We start from the raw sequence: 24,734 nt of genomic DNA on the forward strand, positions 1-24,734 counted from the left end.
CCTTGACACTTCCCAAATATTATTTTCCCAATTTCATGTACCTCTCTCTATTCTTATGCTACCTCACATGTCCTTCCATCACCTGAAAGAGTTGACAGGTCCTATACAAACATGACTTTGGGAAGATTTTTTAAAAAAAAGATTTCTAGTGAGCTTCAGTAACAGAATATAAATGGTACTATTCCCCATAGGGTTCCATGATTTCATACTTTATTTTCCTATCAATATCAAAGAATTCCATATGCATATTGTAATAACATACTGTAATGAATTACATCATAAGATCAAAAAGTGATTTCTCTGCCAATCAATTCTTCTTCATGGAAAAGACTCTAATCCCCTGACTCCTAGTCTGACATAAGGGAAATAGGAGTGTCCCTGTCCTTAAAAAATTTCTTATTTGGAGAAAAATGTTCTAGGAAGGATGGGAAGCACCAGAGAATATGTAGTTGCTCCTAATATAACAATAGTTTTATAAGGTATATTTAAAAGTATGTTGCAAATTTAGTTATACTTGACCTGTTTCACAATTAAATTTTGATACTTGTAGCAGAGGACAATCTGTAATTAATTATATTATGTAAATCCATATGGAACATGGAATTGAAATTACACCAACTCTTTCTTGAAAAATACACTTGAAATGCATTGAAACTATCTAACCAAGATATTGGAGAGTACTGTTCAAGTGAAGAAATAATTAAAATAACTGCCAATATGAGTAAATTTTTATTTAGTGGTTATTACATAGAGAGTCTTGCCAGGTTTCAGTGATCAAGATTTACATTCCTTTGGGCTAAGCACTGGTCTTCTGGTTGTTCCATCTTCTATACCATCTTCTATGCTTTGAGCTTTTTTCTATGGTTCTCTCTCCCATGCCTGGAATATACTCCCTCCTCTGCTCCTAACCTCTTTTTCTTTCAACTACATTACTCCTGCCTCTCTGGAAGACGTCTGCAATTTAAAATTTAGAAAAGAGTTGTTTTAAAAAAAGCATTTCTCTAGGGGGTAGCTAAGTGGTGCAGCAAATAGAGTACCGGTCCTGGAGTCAGGAGGACCTGAGTTCAAATTCGACCTCAGACACTTAATAATTGCCTGTGTGACCTTGGGCAAGTTGCTTAACCCTACTGCTTTAAATAAAAAAAATTTTTTAAAGCATTTCTCACTTTCAGGATTAGAAAAATTATAGTCTGTAAGGGAATAATTCTCCCATAAAATGTTAGTATTTAACAGAATATTCTGAACAAAGTAGAATAAAAAATATACCATATACTTATTTTCATCTGGTACTTGAACAATGAAATCATTATTGGAACTATGAATTATATCCCAAGCATTAAAACTGCCTCATCTAGTAACGTAAAAACAATTAATAAATATTTAAGTGCTAAGCTAGCTCTGAGGACACAAAAAGAAACAAAAAATAGTCCCTGACCTAAAGGAGTTTTTGGTCCAATGGAAGAGACTACATGTGAACAAATATATACAAAGTAAGTTATAGAAATGGAAAATAATTGGCAGAGAGAAAGCATTAAAAAGAGTTGGAGAAAGCTTTCAGTAAAAAATGAAATTTTATTCGGGCCTTAAAGGAGGGTAGGGCAGACAGGAGTCAGAGAGGAAGAGGGGAAGCATTATAGGTATGGGAACAACCTGAGAAAAATGCCTGAAGTTGAGAGTGATGGGAAGAGTCAGAAGGCCAGTGTTAATGAATTGCAGAATGTATGTTTAGGATGTAGGGTTTAAGAATACTGGAAAATTTAGATCAATGTATAGCATGGAAACAATGTAAAAAAATTAACGGACTGCCTTCTGTGGGAGGTGGGGGGAGGGAAGCGAGATTCAGGGAAAAATTGTAAAATCCAAAATTAATTAATTAATTTAAAAAAGAATTGGAATTTAAAACAAAAAGAATATTGGAAAGGTTGGAGGGGCTAGGTTATGAAGGGTTTTGAATGTCAAAACATTTTATATATTTATATTTATATTATATATTTCTTAAAGTGTTAGAAAGCAACTTAAATTAATTGAGGGAGGTATATGATATGAGATGACCTGCATTTTAGGAAAATTAGTTTAGGATCTGACTGGAGAGGGGAGAAAAGTGAATCAGTGAGACTCACTATCAATTTATTACCATAGTCCAGGCCTAAAGTGATGAATGGTGGCAGTGTTGGGGAGAGAAGAGGGTATAGTCAGTAGATGTTGCAAAGATGAAATCTATAGGTATTGACACCATTAGGGGTAAAAAATGGCTCCTAGGTTGCAAGTATGAGGAAATGGGAGGAATAGTTCTGGCCTCTATAGTAATAGGATAGAGGCAGGGAGGGTTTAGAGGGAAAGCCTTCACATTTAATTTAAGCTGTCAAATGAATATGTTGCTCAAGATGTCATAAAAGTAACAAAAGATGAGAGATTGCTGGTCAACAGATAGGTAGATTTGAGAATTGTCACTAGAGATCATAATTAAATCCAAGGGAGCTGATGAGATACTGAAGTGAAGCAGTACAAAGGAAGAAAATAGAGTCCCAGGACAGAACCTTGAGGGATATCTATGGTTAGAAGGCATGATCTGGATGAGGATACAAGAAAGGAGACTGAGAAGGGGTGGTAGATATGAAGAGAAACAGGAGAGAAGTGGTATACAGAAAACCTAGAGAACAGAGTATTAAGAAAAGGGTGATCAACAGTCTAGAAGGTTGCAGAGAGGTCAAAGAGATGAGTATTAAGAAAAAGACAAAAATTTGGCAATTAAGAGATAACTAATGAGTAACTTTAAAAAAGAATAGTTTTGTTATAATGATACAGCTAGAAGCTAGATTATAAGGGGTTAAGAAGAAAGAGGAGTTGTTATTCATAATCCTTTACCTTTGCTTATTAGTTTTTCAATTATCCTGAGCAGTTAATACACTGGTAATTCCATCACCTATTCCTATTATCAATTTACTGATTTTTTTAAAGTTAAATGAAAATATAGTTATTTTAATTTTTTTCAATTATGTTCCTATTAGAGCTTTTAAGGCTTCTGTGTTAACATTTTAGCAAGTATTTGCTTCTAAGTAAATGAAACTGTTGCCAACCTGAGCCCAGTACATAAGCCTTCAGTGGAATAACCAGGTCAAGAGACCAAGACCAAAACAGAATCAACAGTTTAGTTTTTTTGAACCTATAGAATCTCCCAGCCGGCTAACACAAAATTCAAAGTCAAGAAGTAGGTAGGAAGAAGAAATAATTAAAAAAGAACCCCAACCATAAAGAGCCACTCTGATAACAAGGAAGCTTAAGTCATAAATAGAAAAGAACACAATAACTTGAAAGCATTTTCAAGGAAAGTTTCAAGAAACAAAAAAAAAAAACTGATTTGATGCTAGTTCAAATAGAATTCCTAGTAGAATACTTAGATTAGGATGGGAAAAAAATCTAAGGAGCTAATTATTTTAAAAGTCAAATGACAGTTATGGAAGATAAGAGAATTAATCATCTAGTAAAGGAGGAACAAACTTTGGGAAAAAAAATTTCTTAAACATCCGTATTGGTCAAATGTATGAGACATCAAGAAAATCATCACATTGGGGTAAAAGGACATAGGCAGCACATGAATAAGCCACCAGTCAGGCCCTAAGCTCCAGGACAGACCCTTGGTGCAGCCTAACAGTGAGGCTTGAGGTCCAGATACAGCCCAGTGGCAAGGTTCCAAGGCCCCTAGCACAGGTGAGCACCCCCACACAAGAAGCTTGGAATGATCCCCTTCCTTCCAAGATAGGAGCAGAATCCAATATAACATAAAAATAAAAATCATGTAAAGACTAGAAAAATAAGCACCTCTGCCCAAAAAGGAACCTGAATACAAAGTATCTGTTGTGACAGGGAATATCAAAGTCCAAACTTAAAAGAGGAAAACAATTTCAAAATGACTATAATGTGAAGTCTCATTAGAAAAATGTGAATTGGTCTCAGGTCCCAAAAGAATTCATGGGAGAATGTAAAAATATGATTTAAAAACTCAAATAAGTGAGGAAGAAGAAAATTTGTAAAAAGAAATGAGAATGATGCAAGAGAATTATGAAAAAAGAGTCAACTATTTAGTAAAGGAAGCACCAAAACATGGAAAAAAAGATGTACAAAAATTCACTGAAGAAAACAACTCCTTAAAAAGTAGAATAGGTCAAATGGAAAAGGGAGTACAAAAGCTCAATGAAGAAAAAACTCCTTAAAAATAGACCTGGATATGAAAGCTAATGATTTTATGAGATATTAAGAAACAATAAAATAAATTTGAAAAACTAGAAGAAATTTAAAATATCTCACTGGAAAAACAACTGATTTGAAAAATAGAAATAGAGATAATTTAAGGATTATTGGAAGGATATAATAATAAAAAAAGAGCCTGGATATCACATTTCAAAAAATTATAAAGAAAAAATATCCTGATAGCCTAGAACCAGAGGATAAAATAGAAATGGAAAAAAATCTATCAATCACCTCGGGAAAGAGATCCCCAAATGAAAACTCTCAGGAATATTATAGTCAAATTACATGACTCACAGGTCAAAGAGAACATATTGCAAATTACCATTAGAAAAACCCAAAACAATTCAAATATCATGGAGCCATAGTCAGGATTACACAAGATTTAGCAGTTTCTATATCTAACAATTGGAGGGCTTGGAATATGATATTCCAGAAAGCAAAGGAGCTTGCATTACATCTGACCGGAGAAGATGATGCTTATAATCTTAAGAAAGAAAAATTGTTCAGATATCTTAGAACTGAAGGGTAAAATAGAAATTTGAAAGAAGCTACCAGTCACCTCCTGAAACAAATTCCAAAATGAAGACTCCTACAAATATTATAGCTAAAATCCAGAGTTCCTAAGTCAAGGAAAAAATATCTCAAGGAGCAAGGGGAGGGGGGGGAAGAATTCTATTTGAAAAAACAAAACAAAACTAACAACAGAATGATTTTAAAAAGTTGAAGTTCATATATATAATCTTTCCATATAGGAATATAAACCTTATAGAATCCCTAATGGTTTCTCTGGGGTTTACTTTTTTTATTCTTTTCCTGAGTCTTGTATTTGAATGTCCTATTTTCTTTTTTAGCATTGATTTTCATCAGGAATGCTTGAAAATCATCTATTTCTTAAATATTGATTTTTTTCTCTTATAGCATTATACTCAGTTTTGCTGGGTAGGTTATTTTTAGTTGTAATCCTATCTCCTTTGCCTTCCAGTACATCATATTTCAAGCCATTCTTTCATTGATAATAGTGCCTGTAAAATCTTGTGTGATCTTGGCTGAGGCACCACAGTATTTGACTTATTTCTTTCTGGCTCTCCTAATGAAGAAAGGATTAGAGTTATCCTGTTACTTGTATGGGGAAAAGCAATGGTGGAAAGTTGCAAAGAGAAATTTGCAAAGACAATATTAGGTAAAACATCTATCAGTTAGAAATGTGTTCATCTTGAGAGGTAACTGTATGCCTTTCCTTGGAGGTCTGTTGGATGATATCTCATCAGGTATGCTTTAATAGACAATGCTTCATGTTTGGATTGGCCTGGCTATCTGCTGACGTGACAATTCTCAAACTGTAATTTTGTGAAGACCAAGTAAGAACTAAAAGAGTAAATTTAATGTCATATCTGTTATACTCTGCCCTTGTTTTTTTACTCATTTAAAGGTTTTATTTTCTTAAGAATCTATGTTTTGATCATGTCTTTCAGGAAATTATCATGGAAAATTGCCCTAATATCATAGAACAAAAAGTCCTTGAAAGATTCCATCAATTACTCCCAGAATAAAAAAGTACAATGGTTTCAAACCTTGGGTCATTTGGTAGAAACTGGCTCCAGTCATGAGTACTGGAATCTTAGAGAAATAATACTAATATGACTAATGATTAAAATAATAGAACTTTAGAAAAAGAACCTATGTTACTTAATAATCACTCAGTGTATCAGCTTCAGGTATGTCAATATGGAGAGCGACAGAAAGAAAAAACAAAGAAAGAACATTTATAGTATTTTGTTTATTTTAAAAAATAATTTGGATTCTACATATCTAATAATCTCTGGAAACTATGAAAAAGTTTACTAAGGATGAAGTTAGTTTTAGGCTATCTTAAAACTGTAACAACTGGGGTGGCTAGGTGGTGCAGTGGATAGAGCACTGGCTTTGGAGTCAGGAGTACCTGAGTTCAAATCCGGCCTCAGACACTTATTACCTAGTCATGTGGCCTTGGGCAAGCCACTTAACCCCATTGCCTTGCAAAATCTAAAAAAAAACCACAAAACAAAACTGTAACAACTGCTGGTACTATAAATGTGAGATCCATTTGCAATGACGAAACTGGTATCTTACTAAAGGAATGAATCATATCAATGTTGACCTTCTAACTATAAATGAAATCAGATGCTATAAGAAAACTGAAGCAAGGGCTAACAGATGAAAAGTTTAGGTTGCCTTATTGTGATTTTAAGAGACCTAGAAGGGATTTATCATTCTGGGTGGAACCCTTAAGAAAGGTTAAGAAGGTGTAAGTTTTTTGTAAACCCTACTGTCAGAAGGAATATCCACACTGATGAAATTATTGGTCCACTGAACTACACATAAGACTTATTGGATAAACTATGTTAAAAAACAATTAAAATTGGCAAATGATTTTATAAAAAATTAAATTTTTACAAATTATGTAAATAGATCATCAATTATAATGCATAGGCATGAAATGGGTTATTTCTTAGTTCTCTTTCTCTAAGTGCCTTTTCAATATACTTTTCTATAGTTCAAAATTTACCATGTATTTAAGTGTTTTAATCCCTTGAAAATTTTCCATTACCACAAATTTTTCAGCATAAAATTTATTTCATTTCCCCCTTAATTTCCCTGCCACCCTCCCTTCTAGAAAACTTCAGTTAATAGTCATTACTAAACTAATTCTGAATGCTTGTACACAAAAACCCAAGACTTACTTTGAAAAAGTAGGGATACTTAAAGAAACATTAAGTGGTAAATGTTCTAACCCTCAGAAGCTGTCAGGGAAGAAAATTATGTTCCTAATCATGTCAATTGTGATTTAAGTGTTTGTCCTTGTACAGGTTGTAAAATATCTGTTTTTAAAAATAAAGAAAAATTATATAAGGACAGCAAGTTAGTTGAAATAATAAATACTATATAATAACAAATAATGAACATAATCTTTAAAATTTTTCAATGATTATAAGTTTGCAAGTATATAGAAATTTTCTGAAAATGAATATTTATCAATTATTCCAATCACATATTTATAGGGCTTATACCCATAATATTGTATGAGTATAAATTTAAAGTTTTTAAGTTTTATAAAATTTAAAAGTTTTACTAAGAAGCAAGTCAATCACTTTTTAAAAAAATTTTATTTAAGGTGATAAGGTTAAGTGACTTGCTGAAGGTCACACAGCTAAGCAATTAAGTGTTTGAGGCCGGATTTGAACTCAGGTCCTCCTGATTCCAGAGCCGGTGCTCTATCCACTGTGCAACCTAGCTGCCCCAAAGTCAATCGCTTTCAACAATTCTTTAAAGAATAAGTATCATAATACTAAGTAGTTTAATACTAAGAAATAAAATTGAAAGAAAAACAATGTTCAGTTATTTTCCTAAGGTATTTATTTAAAATGAAAAGTCATTTCTATTATTTAAAGAACGCAAGTCATATTCTTACATGAAGCCTCCAAGTCCTCTAGTACATTCTCCTCCAATATGACAAAACTCCACAGTAGTGGTTATTAAACTTTTTTAATCTCGGGACACTTTATATTTTTAGAAATTAAACTCTGATAAAGGTCTCATTTCCAAAGGTTTCAAATTTATAAAAGTAGGATTTCCCAATTGCTAAATGATTAAAGAATATGATCAGGCTATTTCTGTTTTGTTTTGGTTTTTTTAGGTTTTTGCTAGGCAATGGGGTTAAGTGGCTTGCCCAAGGTCACACAGCTAGGTGATTTTTAAGTGCCTGAGGCCAGATTTGAACTCAGGTACTCCTGACTCCAGGGTCTGTTTTCTATCCACTGCACCACCTTGCCACCCCAATCAGGCTATTTCTAAGGAAGAGAACCAGACTGTCAATAGTCATATGAAAAAATTCTCCAAATCACTAATAATTAGAAAATGCATTTTCAAACAACTCAGGTTCTATCTTACACTCTAGATTTGCAAATTAAATAAAACAAGAAAACAATGTTGTTAAGAGGGCTACAGGAAAACAGATATAGTAAAGTCCTAGAGAATTGTGAAATGAACCAGAAAACAATTTGGGATTATACTTTAAAGTCAATAAAATATACATGCCCTTTTACTGAGTTATATTCTTATTGGACCTATAACAAAAAGAAATCATAGAAACTAGAAAAGGAATTATAAATGTCTATATATATTTATATATGCGTACACACATATATTCACACATATACATAGATGCCTACATATGTACAAACATATAAAATCTCTTTTTATAGTGGCAAAGACCTGTTAGAAGCAAGTTGGAGTAGCAGTACCATCAATTTGAGAATTATTGAAAAAAATTATGGTATGATTTAATGGGAATTGTATTTTGCTGTAAAAGCAAAAGAAGAAAAATTAGTTTCAGACAAACCTAGGAAGATTTCTAAGAACTGATGAAGAGTGAAGTGAGAAAGACCAGAAAAATAATTGATACAATAACAAAAATTCTTTAAAGCCAAATAACTCTGAAAGACTTAAAAATTCTGATAAAAACAAAGTGATCAACAATGATTGCACAGGGATATTGAAGCATATTATTCACCTAAGTGATATGATAGATAGAAGATATAGAATAAAATTTTTGTGATAAACTGTGAGAATTTGCTCTATCCTTTTAAAAAAGGTTTTCTTTTTCCTTTCTCTTTCCAATGGAGACTTGTGATTAGTGACATTAAGGGACTAAGCAAAAAAAAAAATACTTTTTTGCTGGAAAAAATAACTTCAAATTTTAAAAAATCCAATACTCAAAGATAGCTATTATGTCCCTCTCAAATCTCTTCTTCTCCAATTAAATTCAATTTACATAGATGAAAATCCTTTCACCACTGTAGTTATTCCCCTTTATAATCTCTCCAAACTATTAAATTCATTCCTAAATCATGTTGCCCTTGTTGATTCACCCTCAAACATTATAGTCTCTCAGTTCACCAACCTCCAAAATTCCATTTTCCTTCTATCTCAGCTATACATGAGGAAGGTCATACCTTTGATGTTACCTTACCAGCTAACAATTTTATCTCTATAGTTCAGAGTCATAAAACCTCTGTCTCTCTAAATAAAATCTCCTATCTTTGGATCTTTTCTTCTATCTCCCCCCCACCCCCCACAAACCTATTCATCATCATGACCCTATGTTCTTCTACTACCCTATGCCACAAAGGTGACTGGCCCAAAGTAAGTCTTTAATAATGCCTTTCCATTCCATCATGCTCCCCCTCTTCTCCCTCTGACTTCACTTTATTCCCTTCATATCGATGATATTATTCATGATCAGGTCAAACATATACTATCATTTATATCTGCATGTCTTTTTTCCTTGACCCAGAGCCTGCTAATCCTATCCTGGTTCCCCTCATGATCTTTCTCTTTTCACTGAATACTGCTTTAAAAAGTCAGGCAAACAAACTGACTGTGTACACAGCAAATTAATATTATCTAATTTTAGCCAGCTCTCACACACCATTCCTCCATGATGGATAATCAGTTTCTTTCTTCACAGCTCCTGTTCCAAACTTTCTTCTCTCTCTAAAAATTCTTACCATCCCCTCTCTGCTTCTCAGCAGAGTGTATCAACACCACCTACTTACTGAGAAAATAGAGGCCATTTGTTTCACAATTCTCTTTTTGTCTCAATCAAAACCCCTCACTTTTTCCCCTCCTCATCCCTGATTCCTCCTCTGAGAAAATTTCAAATGATCAAGTGACCCTTCTTATCAAGGATAGCCTTTCTGCTTTTGTTCTTGTTCTCAGCTCTTAGGATCCTCAGGAGATTGCCTCTCTCCCAGTTTCTCTTTATCTCATATTTAATATTCCTGTAGATAGAAACTCCTATCTTATATAGATGCCTAGATTTCTCCCATTTCTAAAACAAATAAAAATCAGTTCACTTGATCTGGCATTCCCTCAAGCTATCATCCATTTCTCCTAACCTTATAGAAAGGTTGTCTATAATTGCTGCTATCATTTCCTCACCTTCCACTCCTTAAATTGCTTTGCAAACTGGTTTATGACTCAAGCATTCAACTGAAATTGCTCTCTCTGAGATTACCAATAATGGCTTTTTGCAGTTATCATTCTATTCAGTTTTCTACCTGATCTCTCTATAGTTTGGCACTATTGAATGCTCCTTTCTTTTGGATACTTTGGGAATTTTCATGACACCTCTCCTACTTGATTTTCCTCCTGTTTGATCATTTCTTAGTTGCCTTTTTTGGATCGTCATTTTCTATTGGCTCAGAGTAAGCATTTCCAAATAATCTGTCCCAAATTCTCTTCACTTCTCTACACTCTCTACATTAGAAATCTGATGAATTCCAATGGTATCAATTACCACTTCAATGCAGCTGACTCTGAAGTCTATATTCAGCTCTAATCTCACCTTTGAACTTTAATCTTATAACTTTAGAAGCCTGCTAGACATCCTAATTGAACTTTCTGTCTCTAGTCACCCTCCCCTCTAGTCTATCCTCCATATAGTTGCCATCTTCCTAAAATGTGGTTCTAACCATGTTATTGTCCTACTAAAAAAAGACTTCAATGACTCTCTACTTCAGGTTAAACTAAAAAATTCTCTGAATAGAATGTAAAGTCTTCCACAATCTGGTTTTACCATTCTTTTGCAAAATTATTTCATCATTCCTGCTCATTGTTCCATTCTTTCTCCTTTCTCTCTACCTTTGTACAAGTGCCTGCAATTCACTCCCTCCTCACCTCTGGCATGTAAAATCTGTAACTTCCTTCAAAGCATAAAAGGTATTTCCTCCTCCTACAGCAGACCATTTTACCATTATTATTATTTTTATTTATTTCTCCCCAATTACATGTTAAAACAATTTTTGACTTTGTAAAAAAAGTTTTGCGTTCCAAATTATATCCTTCTCTCCCTTCCCTCCCTCCCCCCATGGTAAGAAATCTGAAATAGGCTAGACATGTAAAATCATATAAAATATTTTCAGTCATTTTTTACATCAAACTTTTGGAACAAAAACTTATTATTTGACAAAAACTGCTAAGAAAACTGGAAAACAATATGACAGAAATTAGGTACAGACCAATATCTCACATCCTAGACAAAGATATGGTTAAAATGGGCACATGATTTACATGTAAAGGATGATACTGTCAGCAAATTAGGAGACCATGGAAAAATTTACCAGTCATATCCATGGAGAAGACAAGAATTCAGGATGAAACAAAATACAAACAGCAGTTCTTTTCTGATCACCTTCTAATCATCAGCACTCTTTCTATCCTGAAGATATTTTATCTGCCTTGGTATTTACTTATTTATATAGATTTTTGAGAGGTGAGACTATTTCAGTTTTGTTTTTATATCCTCATATCTTGCAAATAGCAAATGGTTAATAAATGTTGGTTGAATTTATTTTAATTGAAATATATGTTACTCCTTTATAGATTCAAAATATCCCCAAAACTATTGAGTGACTAAGTGAATGAGTTAATTTTCTAAAAAATCTTTTTTAATACCAATCCATCCCAAATAATATAACATACTTCAAATTTGCAATATTTAAAAGTCCAAAATTTCTAACAGTTACACAATTAAAGAAAGACTATGAAAAATGAAGTATCCATATACTAAGTTCATCATCATCATCATCAAAATGGGACCCATAGACCTCTCTGAAAGGCAGTATATTTCTCATCATCACCACTACCATCCATCTTAGAAACAGTCTACAGAACCTGTCCCTCAATTTGGCTTTCAAATTCCTTGACCACTGACCCTACCCACTAGGCTGTAAGTCTATCAACTTTCTAGTAATGCTAAGCAGAATTATTTGACAATACAGGCTTCTAGATCTGTTGCATCTAATTACCCAAGTTACTGTCTTGATCCAAGGATGCCCAAATGTTCCAACAACTTTCCCTCTTTCCTTCAGACAATGACCACAATAATTCATTTCTTGGACTTGCTTACAAATGGAAACAAGAATAGCCAAAATATGGTTAGGATAAGTGCATATCTTAGAAGCCTAGTTTATAAAAGACAGGCACTAAAACTTGTCACAAAGTCTTAACAACATGGGGGTACTGAAACCCAGAAAGTTTTAGGTAATTTATACAGGGTCACACAGGTAATCAACAGAGGCAGAATTTGAAGCTAGGTCCTCTGACTCTAAATCAAAGGCTGTTCTCTAGGTTGCCTATGTTTGCCTGAGATAATTTATAGATTAAAAACCAGATGCTCTAGTATCCATTTTCTTCTTTGCCACTGAAGAGAATGATATCTCTCAGGACACTCCAGAATATTATGGATATATATCTATTCCACCAGTTCTCCCACCTGAAACTCACTCTTAGCCAATGGGGAAACCTTTTATAAAACATACTATGACATAATTTTAGCTAACTGCTATCTCTTTCCTCTTTCCTTTGAAAGAGTGAACAGAAAATTCTTTTTATGTCACCTCAAAAACATCTGAATAATTCAACCCTAACACATTATTGACAATAGATTTCCCCTTTCTTTATAAGAACATGATGGGAACAGTTTTAAATCCAGTCATTCTTCAACTGGCTGGTCTAAGACTTCAATTTAGATTTTCTCTAGAAATCTAGTCATTCATCTTGGATTGTTTGCAAACAGACAGGCCAGATGGCATTTGGGCAGAAATACCTAAGTAGAAGCAACTACAAGGCTAAATAATCTAGATAAATAATCTAGAAAAATCATCTAGATGATAACAAATTCTCCTAATTTAGTACCTGTTTTTTTAACTCCTCCACCTTTAATCCACTCTGAATAATTAAACCTAATTAATCATTTTGAATTTTGCCTAGGTTTTGTTGCTTAACCACTACTCAATTCTACCCTGTAATTCACTTCAAAAAATGCAAATAGACAGTTCATCTCATAATAGGGGGCCAACAGAACTGTTCTCTTTCAAACTTTGCCAGTAGAAATAAAATTAGTTTCTTTTATTTTCCCTTTTATTTCCTCCCACTTTATCAAACACTTTTAGTACCATGGCTTCAACTACACTTCTATGTAGATGACACCCCTGACTTTCCTTTAGAATGCTAGACCCACTCTTTTCCCCTAGCACCTCAGGTTTAACATGCATGTAACAGTTTTTTTTCTCTCTCTCCTCCTTTTTTCCCCTTTCCTCCCTTTTCTAACCACCTTCCCCCCATGATGTGTTCAACTGTTCCTACTACTGACTTCACTATTTCTTCCAGCAAGGTCAGTCTCACAGAATGAAACCTTGATGTGATCTTTTAATGTTCCTTCTTCACTTCTACCCAATCATTAGCAAATCATCCACAACATTGCTCAAGCTCAACTCAGCATCCCTTTTCCTAACATGAATGTCCTTTCAATGAAAATGAACAAATGAGATATTTGTAAAGTACTTAACAAAGAGACTGGAAATTAGCAGGTGCAAAATAAATATTTCTTCCCTTCCCATTGACGTTCACCTAGACTAATGAAACAGCCTCCTAACTAATCTTCCTGGCTCTGCTTTTTCCCCACTGCAAACCATGTTCCATTTCAGTCAGGCAAATCTTTCTTATTTCTTCTGTCATTCTTCTGATCAAAAACCTTAATTTGTTTCCTGTTGTCGACAAGATAAATTAGTTCAAGAGCTGTTATTTCTGGCATTTAGGTACTTTCACTATCTGACTCAGTTTACCATCCCAGTTATTTCAAGCATACTATTTTCTTTCATGGACCTCAAGTTTTAGTAAAATTGTCCCCTGTGCATTCCCTATATTGGCCTATTTATATGCCACTGATGATACTGTTTCCTAGGTCTATGCTTTCCTCTTTAATTGGTTAAATTTCTACTCATACTTTAAAGCTAACCTGTATGCCACTTACCCTATGAAGTTCTCTCCATTCCTTTCACTGCTCTAATGACCTAGCATATTATTTTGTATTATAAACATCTTATTAATTTTAACCCTATGATGGAGGAGCTCTGTGACAAAAAGGATACAGTCATGTAAACTTTGGGTCTTCTATAGCATCTAGATCAATATTCATCAGCACCTAATAAATATGTGTTAAATTGAATTCTGTTACAAAATTTCTTTCAGGAATACAATGTCCTGCAAAAATGAGAACTGGAGTCAGACCCAAACAAAGCAAGCAATTAAGCAAAGTGGTGACTTGTCAAGGTAAGGGGGCATCAACAAAGTAATTAGAGTACTAGGAGACTGTCTAATATGAAAGTGAGTCGTGTGAATAATTCTCAGTTAGCACCCCTTTTTTAGGAACTGGGGATCCCCAAAAGATGTTCATCCAGAGTTCTGGCCAGTAATCAAAGTGATAGCCCAGAGTAAGACTTAATTAAGCATTTTCATAATAGTATCTAAAAATTCCTAATCACTCTGTGGGTGGCAACTATTAGCATATGACTAATCTCAAGCTATATAAATAATACACATTTCAATTTTACTACAAGAAAGACTTGAAAAGTAGCAAATATAAACCAGAATGGGGACCACCTGGAGACTGTAGGATGTATCGGGAATTGGAGTATAGAAAATATATAAAAAAAAGGACTGCTGGTTTTCTGGACTTTAGCTTGCCCATTAAATGACATAGGAAATAACAGATATGTTCAGGTCCTATTCAGAGAGTAGTGCAAGACCCTTCCATAGAGTCTCAATGGTCTGAATTTGGAGTTCAAGGAATCAACGTGCATTTGCATATTGTTATTGTTTTTCTCTGACTCCTCTTTTTTTTCTTTCTTTTAGGATCAAAATTTCTCCTGATACCTAAATTTTGAGATTGAATCCTAGTTGCAAAGCAAATTTTCCCAGGTCTGAATCTGTGGGTTTCACTGCAAAATTATCTTAATAATAATAACTAATATTTGCACAGTGTTAATATTTACAAATGGCTTTACAATTATTATTTCATTTGATCCCCACAATAATCCTAGGAGGCAGGAGCTATTATTTCCCCCATTTTATAGATGAGGAAACTGCAACTGGGAGAGACAAATCATTCTTCTAGTAAAACTGTGTTCTTTATAGAGGGCAGAACCTGGACTTGGTAACTCACTCCACTATGCACCTGTAGTTCTTACAAATAAGACATCTGGTACCTCCTTGTTTCCCCCACACCTTTCCAGATTCCTCTTGTGTGTTGTATTCCTCCTTGGACAGCTCCTTGAGGGCAAGGACTACCTTTCTTTTTCTTATTTGCATCCCCAACACTTAGCATAGTGCCTGCAAAAATGTTAAATTGCTTAAATGTTTATTGAACTGAATTAAATCAACTTCACATAGCAGTTAGTAAGCATCTGAGACTGGATTTGAACTCAAGCCTTTCTATTCCAAATTTAAAATTCTACTGCACCATCTAGTCTTATATAAATCAATGATTAGCAATAATTCAGCATTTTCCAAGGGTCTGAATCCCCAAAATAGAAGAGATGGCTGTAAGCAATATAATAAAAGAAATAGTAGGGGTTTATGACATGATTGGTAATTTTTTCCATATTATAGTGGATTAAAATAAGACCTAAAATGGACTCTTTCCACTTGCTCATGTTATCCCCTTCCAAATTTTCTTGACCAAGAATTAGGTAAAATAGTGATATCAGCTACTAGGTCTTATTGAACAAATAGGAGAATCTGAAAAAGAAAGAAAAGGAATTCCACTGCTTCAAGGAAAACCAGAGTAATTAAAAGAAGACTGACCTGGAAATCACTATTTCATACTTGACAAGGGATCTGTACAATCCTAACCATAATTCTAATTTGCTCTGTGAATTTAGGGAAGACAACTTTTTTGGAATTTAACTTCCTCATTAAACTGAAATGTTAGGATTTGGTGACCTCTAGATTTCCTTTCAGTTTCAAGTCACAAATTCTCAGAGACTTGGTTTGAGGCAGTGAGATTAGGATTGGATTGGACTGGATTAAGAGGAAGGGAAGAACTGGTTAATAGTCACGAAGTGATTGAGTGCCTCATGAGTTATTTATAGGAGTTGAGAACTCAGAATTAAGACCCTGGAAATACAGAGTAACATACTTTAGAATAGTGAGTAGAAAAATCAGGAAACAATAGTTACTTGAAAATTAAATTCAAAGGATTTTAAAATCACTCTATGTAAAGTTGAAGAGACTTATTAAGTCAAAAGTATAGAAAAGTTTGAGAATGCTAAAGTATACAGATTGTTTTTCAACTTTCCTGATGCAAAAGTCATTAGGGATGCTCCATGATATTTGGGGAATTAAAACTTCAAAATTATGATTTGGGCAAATGTTGATAAAAGTTGCATACAGGAGCTATTATTTCACAAAAAAAATTCTATAACCATATCTAACTTTAAAAAAGTATGAGAGAATATCAAGGGATTGTTTTTAAAGACATTTTTTATATTACTAGTCTACTAATCAGAACTTAGGAGAAGAAAAAATACTTTGGGAATATGGTATTAAACTATTTCTTAAATAGAGCTAAGGTAAGAAGAGAGTCAAAAGATGAATATAAATTTTTTTAAGTAAAATTTGTAAAGTTTAAAAAAATTATTTAAACCACTTGGTCTGCCATATATCAGTTAAATGATATTAGTCAAATTACTTCCCTCTCTGATTCTCAGTTTCCTCATTTGTAAAATGAAGTGGTTCCAGCTTGAAAGCACACTATTACATGTAAACTTACTGCTCTGAAAGGCTCTGCCAAAACTAAAAGATTTCATTTGATCTTAAATATCTTGATTCAGCCATTTAATACTGAAGTATGTGAAATAATAACTTCCTTCCCATGAGGTTGCTTAAAAAAAAATTAGAACTAGTTAGTAAAGAAGATTACAGAACGTCCTTCCGTTATTTGAAAAAAAAAAGCATTCTAAGGAAGGGGATAAATTAACCCTCACCTAATTTACTCCTTTATTTTGTGATTTGGCCTCTCTTCATTTTTTTTGTTCATTTCCATCTCTTCTTATTCTAATTAAAAAAGGTTTCACATTTTTTCAAAAGAAATTTTTTGGGGGGGGAACATTCCTTTTGCTGGAGAATAATGATCTATAAACTGAAAGAAATTAGTTTTTTTTTTCCTTCTTTACTTTTCCCAAAAAGTTTCCTTATTTACAACCAAGTGAACTGAACAAGAGATAAATCATTCTGTGCACTCCACAAATCAACTTAGGTGGAACTACCTTTAAGGGAGATGGGTGGTGCAGTGGATAGAATGCAAGACCTGGAGGCAGATAGATAAATCTTGCTGAGTTCAAATCTAGCTTCAGACACTTACTAGCTGTGTGACCCTATAAAGTCACTTAACCCCATTTGCCTCAGTTCCTTCATCCATAAAATATGCTGGAGAAGGAAACAGCAAACCATTCTAGTATCTTTTCTAAGAAAAATTCCAAATGAGGTCAAGAAGAGTTGGGATATGACTGAAAAACAACTGAACAACAACTCCTTCAGGCATAATGAAATTAAACAAGCATACCTTCCTAAGGAAGTTGTATATGTGTATTTATATAGGCACACATATCCTCCACCATGAGTATGTTAGTAAAAATATAAAAATAACAAGTGCCTAATCACTCCTTCACAAATAAGAACTTGGGATCTTTTTTTAATTCCTATTTTAAAACTCTAAATTTTATTCATTCAAGTTATTTTGAATACGTTTAAAAATATTGTCACCTTAAGTTCAAAACAATTCATATTAAAAAAAAATACCAAAAAAAAAGAACCTGAATTTATAAAACTAATAAAGAAATGATTTTTTTTGGTAGAATAGGATTTTTCAAGTATTTTGCAGCTTCCTTTGTGAATTCCAAAAAAATTCAATTATAAAAATATTACTTAAAATACTCTTTCCATAGTACAGTTATTGCATAAAATGAAACATATCTACAGTAAGTTTACATCAAATTTCATTAAAAAGTCCATATACTTCTATTTAAAACATGTACCAGGTTTTAATTTTAAACTATATGATTGAGGGCTGATGCATATTTAAAAAAAACACAACAAAATCCCTGATGTGATATACAATTATGTGGTAATACCTCACTAAACACAAACTCTAAAAATGGCAACTAAAAGACCAAAGATGTGAATTAATTGTTCTCTACCAAAAATCAATTACTATATCTAACCCCTAGAGGATAGTTATGCAACCCATTTCAATTTCAATGCATTTAAAATATTATACATAAGAGATGTGACAATAGCTACAATATCACCTTTAGTTTGTAGGGCAGAACAGTCATCTTTATCTGATATCATCATCAATAATCCTCTTCCATGGATTAAAGTAAACTGTATCTATGGGAGGAGGGGAGCCAAGAAACTGGAGATGTCAGCAAACACTCCTTAGAGGTAAAATATTTTATCTCCAGCAAGAGATGAATCTTATCTCTTTAGGTTCCTAGCTCTCAAAGTATTATAGGTAAAATATTTCCACTTCTGGAAAAATAGACTTTAATCTTTTAACGTTAAATGTCTTCTGAGAAGCAAGGAACAAGAGAATGAAGATTCCTCAAGAGAAAATCTGAAGTAAAATAAGATATAGTCAATTTAAATAAGGTTATTAATGACAAAACCCTTAGAACAACAAATTTACACAAATATATCACTATATAAAATGAGAAGAATAACGTTTTAACTGAGATCACCAGAATTCAATTTTATTCCTCCATTCACATTCTTTTTTGGCAAAGAAAAAATTCTACATTTTGTAAAGAAAAGACTCTTTCAATATTTTATTTCAAATGTTACAAATGGTTTTGATAGCACTTTTGAACTATCTTTAGTGTTTTATTCCTAGTCCAAAGAAAAACTCTAACTCCTTGCTAAATCTGTACTTAAAGAACAGATGGGCAAGTCTGAGGAAGGAAATAGCCACAAGCACACTAACACCCACAGTCAGATCAATGGTTCTATTTACTAGAGTATCCACAGATAAAGCAAGTATTTGGGGGCTTAAAAATTCCTCCTTGCATATAGTGACATATCCAGGTGAAGTCAGTCTTGCTGAATTGCTCCTCAAAAGATGTTTCTTTTTTTTAATTACAAGGTTTATCTCACTGACTATGGATGAGGCACATATTCAAAGAATATAAGTAACATAAAAAATCAATATAATTTTGTAAAAGGAGAATAAATTGTAAAAGCATAGTAAATTTTTGTTTCATTATCAGATGCATGTTTTGGAGGACACTGATAATTCAGGTGGGAAACTCTGGGTCAGCACTTACCTTCTAAGTCACTTAGATTTTTCGAGCTTCCCAAAGCACCTGAAAAGTTACATGACTTACCCAAGGTCACAAAGTCAAATATGTTTAGTGGGACTTCACCCAGGTCTTCTAACTTTGCAAACAAGACTCCCTTACTATTTAATGCCACTCTGGTTCACAACTATGGTGCAGTTCCCAGTTACATAACATTTTACATATTTATAAAGCAATTCTTTTCTCAATAATCCCGGAAGATATTTTGCTGATGAGAAAACTTCAGAGGAAGTGACTTTTGCAGTTTACAGCACTACAGCGTTACTTAGTTCTGAATTCCAACTCTTCTGACTTTAAGTTCATTATCCTTCCCAATGCAGTAAACTGCTCTACAAAAGGGAAAGTGTTTTAGAAAACACTGCACAATGATATGGATCATCTAGAGTTTTAGCTAACATTTAAGAACTATTTTGTTGCAACACTATGCATTGGTTTGGCTTTATCCAGTGGCTCCAACTAGAAGTACACCCTCTTTTCCAGGAATCTCTCAACACTGACCCCCTCTACACAATCTTATTCTAATTCATATTATGGATATTTGCATACATATCTTATCCTAACCACAGACTGCAAACTCTTGGAAGGCAAGGACTGCCAAGGCCCCCCCTTAATTAATGCTTGTCTAACTGAATTATTGGGAGCAAGGAAGTCTAAAATGGATTCCTACCAAGTAATCTATCTTTCAGTAAAAGGCATCTTCTATCCCCAAATCTGGTCTATCTCCCAACTTTTCCCTGACTAACCAACCTCTCAGGATTTTAGTCACACTATCTGTCAAATGGAAGGAATAATGTTCTTCTAATGTTTACAAAAGGAGGAATCAGCCATCTGAATCTTTTACTGGTTTTGCTTCTGTTCCCTCTCTTTTAGGACAGTGAAAATTTATTAATTTCCCTGGAATAAACACACAGGAGAGAGTGTATTTATGTGTGGTGGAGGGAGAGAGGGACAAAAATACTATTTCATTTCTCTTCTTAACCTCCTTCCCAAGGGTACTTAATATCTCACAGAATTAATAATATTCATGAGTCAATCTGATCTTCACAGTAGAAATGCTGCATAGACTTCCACTCTAATGCAAACTAATCAACTTAAAAAAAATCACATATACTTGCAAAAATCTCAATTACAAAACTATCAAATTTCTGAAATTTGCTATCTAAAATAGAATGATGTTCTTCCTAAAAAGTCCTTTAAGATAATCTAACAAAAACCATGAACTCAAAGTAGTCTTTAAAAAGGCAATCATTTATAGGTGTCTTCTTTCTCCAAATCAAGTTCTTAGAGTTGGAAATGTCTTTCCCACAAAAGCTGAGTTCTTTCTCTTGGTACCTTGTAAGTTCTTTCATCCTTAAAAGTATATATTTTGTCCAATCAGAAGAAAGGTCTTTTTCTGAATCACCTCAAAGAAACACAAATATAAAAACTTGCAATCTGATACTAGTAGTAAGCCAAATTGGAAAATTCAATATATTCTATTCCTTAAATTTTTTTAAAAATGAAAACAGACATGAATGCTAACCCTGATCTGAGTACTAACAAAGATCTGAATCTGGTAAATAAAATAAAATATTAACTAGTTAAGATTTTGGGAGAGGGAACAGTGAGAGAAATTTCAGTGGTATAAAAAGCAAAAGATGTCAATAAAAATTATAAAACTAAAAAGGTAACTTTATTGTATTACTTCTTAAAGGTATATAGATTTTTCTCATTAAAAAGTGAAATGAATCTGCATCCAAAAAAGTGCAATAGAAATCTTCAATACCTGACATATTGAATATCTAAGTGATATAAAAATGATTATAAAAATGATTCTGACTTCAGTCAAAACTATTAGGTTACCCATATCAGAAAGAGAATAAAAATCATAAAACTGTAAGAAAAGTAACTTTTTTTGTATTACTTCTTAAAAGGTATATAGATTTACTTTCCTCATTAAAAAATGAAATGGGGGTAGCTAGGTGGTGCAATGGATAGAGCACTGGCCTTGGAATCAGGAGTACCTGAGTTCAAATCCAGCCTCAGACACTTAATAATTACCAGCCTTGGGCAAACCACTTAACCCCATTGCCCTGCAAAAACTAAAAAAAAAAAAAAAAAAAAAAAAAAAGTGAAATGAATTTGTATCCAAAAAAGTACAATAGATACAATACTTGACATATTGAATATCTAAGTGATATAACAATGATTCTGACTTCAGTCAAACTATTAGGTTACCCATATCAGAAAGAGAATAGCATTCTCTAAAGAGAGGGAGAAAAATCCAAATTGCATGCGATTATTTTCAGGAAATACCAAATAAGTTTCGCTTTACAGTAAAGGAATGTGGTCTTATTGTCTTTTTTAAAAATGTCCTCAATCAATATTCAAACTCTCAAAAAATTCCCAGTCTTCCCAACCCAACACACCTAAAACAACCAAGCGTTTGTCCTTAGACCAAAGAGGCTCTCCTAAGAAACCTGTTCCACAGCACCCTCATTACTTTTGCAGTAAAAACCTTAATAACAAGTTCTTTCCTTTTTTCCCTTCTACTAATGCTATGATCACAGACAATTACACATGAAAATAGACTTGTCTCCAGCCCAGACTTGGAGGCAAGGGTCTGGAAAGCAGGGGAGACACTGGGTGCTAACTACAGAGGGCGTTTACCCTTACGGTGGGAGGAAGCGAGGAAGAAAGTCAGCCACATGGGGGATATTTTGAAGTGATGCCCAAAGACATCCTCCTCAAGAAACGGGGGCCCCGGAGGTATGCGGGTTTCTTCAGCGGGCATTTTCCTCCTCTGCCCAGGACAGGGGTCGTGTGCCCCGCAGGCAGAGCTGACTCTAAAGGTGGGGGCTGGGGAGGGGGCGAGGAAGCCCGACTACAACCCCTGGGTGATGGGAAGGGGGGTCGAGTGGGGGGAGCTTCGGCTGCCATGGAGAAGGGAGAGAAGCCAGCGGCAGCTCCTCCCCGGAGCAGGCGGGAGAGGCCGGGGGCAAGGCGCGGGGGGCCGCGGGGGGCTGCGGGCCGGAGCGGGGCGGCCCCTACCTGGACTTTCTGCCGCGGGGTGAGGCGCAGGTCGTGCACGAAGGGGTTCTTCACCGGAGGGGCCAGCCCCTGCCTCTGGCCGCCCCCCGGCCCCGCCGCCGCGCCCCCAGGGGCGCAGGAGTTGGCGGGGGAGCCGCATCTCTGGACCAGCCTCATGGCAGCCCGCCCCCCTCCGGCCGCCGCCGCTCCCCGGGGTCTCCCGTTCCCGCCGGACGCGCCGAGGCTGGGGGGAGGAAGGGGCCCCGGCGGCGGCTCCCGCGGGGCGCCGGCGAGGAGGGGAGGCGGCAGGGGAGGAAGAGGAGGAGGAGGAGGAGGAGGATGGATGCCCCGGCGGGGGCGGCGGCGGCGGCGGCGGCGGCGGCGGCTTCTCGCGGAGCGCCCAGCAGCAGCGGCTTCTGCCGCCTCCTCCGCCTCCTCCCGGCCGGAGCCCAGCCCAGCCCCGCGCACGCGCCGTGAGGGGAAGTGGCTGCGTGACGTGGAAGGGAGGGAGGGGGAAGGGGCCGAGAGCTCGTGTGAGCGTGTGTGTGCGCGCGCGTGTGTGAGTGTGTGTGCTGAGTGTGTGTGCGTGCATGCATGAGTGCGTGTGTGCGGCCCGCCGGGCGCAGCTCCCGCAGGCCCGGCCCGGCCCGGCCCGCAGCCTGGCCTCCCCAGCCCGCCCCGGCTCCTCTGCACCACCGGAGCGCGAAGGTCCGGGGTTCGCTGCGGGACGGGGCGGGGGGGGGGGGTCGAGAAGAAGAAAACTGCCCCCCCCCCCCGGGGTGCGTGAGCGCCGCGTCCGGCCACCTTCGGGCTGTCATTCTAAGTGGACGCGGGATGGAGCGGGCTGGGGCGGCGTGCCAAGGCTGGGATGTGGCGTGGCTCTGTGCGGGGCTGGGCGCGGGGGCTTGGGAGGAGGGCTGACAAAGGAGAGGAGGCTCCGCACCGAAATGGAGGAGGCCAGACCTTGGCATTCTTTGTGAACTCAAACTCACTTTTTGGCCATCCCAGACCCAGCTTAAATGGAGCACGCGTGTGCAGATGAGCGCTGACTGATCCCACCTAGTTCGCGGAACAGTTATCTGATGCCTACGTGCTAAGTCCTGGGGAGACAGGCAAACAAATGAGACAAAATCCTGCCCTGGAATAAGCTTGTTTTCCCTTTTTATCCTCTGTGTGATTTTAACGAGCAAGCAGTGTTATCAGCATCATGGTCAGATAAATGAACTCCACATTCTTTGCTATGAAATCCTATTCATACCACCTAAACTGTATAATAAATCAGAAAGTTATACCCCCAACCCTACATCACCTCAAGTGTATTTCTTTCTAGAAAGAGAACTCTGCTTCTACAGCCAAAGAACCCAGGTACAAATCCTAGCTATGACACAACCTTTGTTATCTTAGGTAAGTCATTTAATTTCCACTGGTCTCAATTGCTTCATGTGTAAATGAAGGGTTTGACCTGGATGGCCTTTGGGATTCCATCCAGTACTATATTTATGTCTTTTATCCTACAGTCCTAATGACTCATTGCTTTTCTGAGGGTGAGACCAAAGCCTCATTTTTTCCATATTTTTCTGATGATATATGTAGGTATGCACATTATATATATATATATATATATATATATATATATATACACACACAAACACACACACACACACACACACACATGCTTACAGGCCCAGTGGATAGAGCACCAGTCCTGGAGTCAGAAGGACCTCAGTTCAAATCAATTGAGACACTTGATACTTACTAGCGGTTTGATATTCCACAAGTCACTTAACCCTGATTGCCTTAAATCCGAGGCCATCTCCAGTCATCCTGATTCATATCTGGTCAGTGGACCAAGATGACTGGAGTTAAAAATGAAGTTGGTGACAGCACAGCACCCCCTCACTCAAACCCAATGGACTTACTTGTCATGACAGCATCTCTGTGATGTCATGGTGTCCTTCAAGAATGAAAGACACACAATATATATGCCAATCTATCTATCTATCTATCTATCTATCTATCTATCTATCTATCTATCTATCTATATGCCTACATAGATGTATACATTCTGTTTTATATGAGTGTGCATATACTCCCTAAAGTCTTCATGTTAGTGTTAAGATTTAATAGTTTAGAATTGAAATGAGCAGAACCAGAAGAACATTATTCACATGAGCAACATGGGGTGATAATCAACTATGTGGTTGGGTTAGAAGGTATTAAACTCTGTGAAAAGGTTCCTTT

General features: G+C 35.9%; 1 protein-coding gene across 1 annotated transcript in view; it reads right to left on the reverse strand.

The window, feature by feature from the left end:
- LPCAT1 (lysophosphatidylcholine acyltransferase 1) overlaps positions 1-22,899 on the reverse strand; it is a 152,275-nt gene extending 129,376 nt beyond the window's left edge. Inside the window, exon 1 of the mRNA XM_074205258.1 lies at positions 22,515-22,899. Within this exon, the coding sequence (XP_074061359.1) occupies positions 22,515-22,670 (156 nt within the window). The 5' untranslated portion in view covers positions 22,671-22,899. The remainder of the gene's footprint in view (positions 1-22,514) is intronic.
- Positions 22,900-24,734: the final 1,835 nt, after the last annotated feature.

Source organism: Macrotis lagotis, chromosome X (assembly GCF_037893015.1).
Source record: "Macrotis lagotis isolate mMagLag1 chromosome X, bilby.v1.9.chrom.fasta, whole genome shotgun sequence".
Taxonomy (NCBI): domain Eukaryota; kingdom Metazoa; phylum Chordata; class Mammalia; order Peramelemorphia; family Peramelidae; genus Macrotis; species Macrotis lagotis.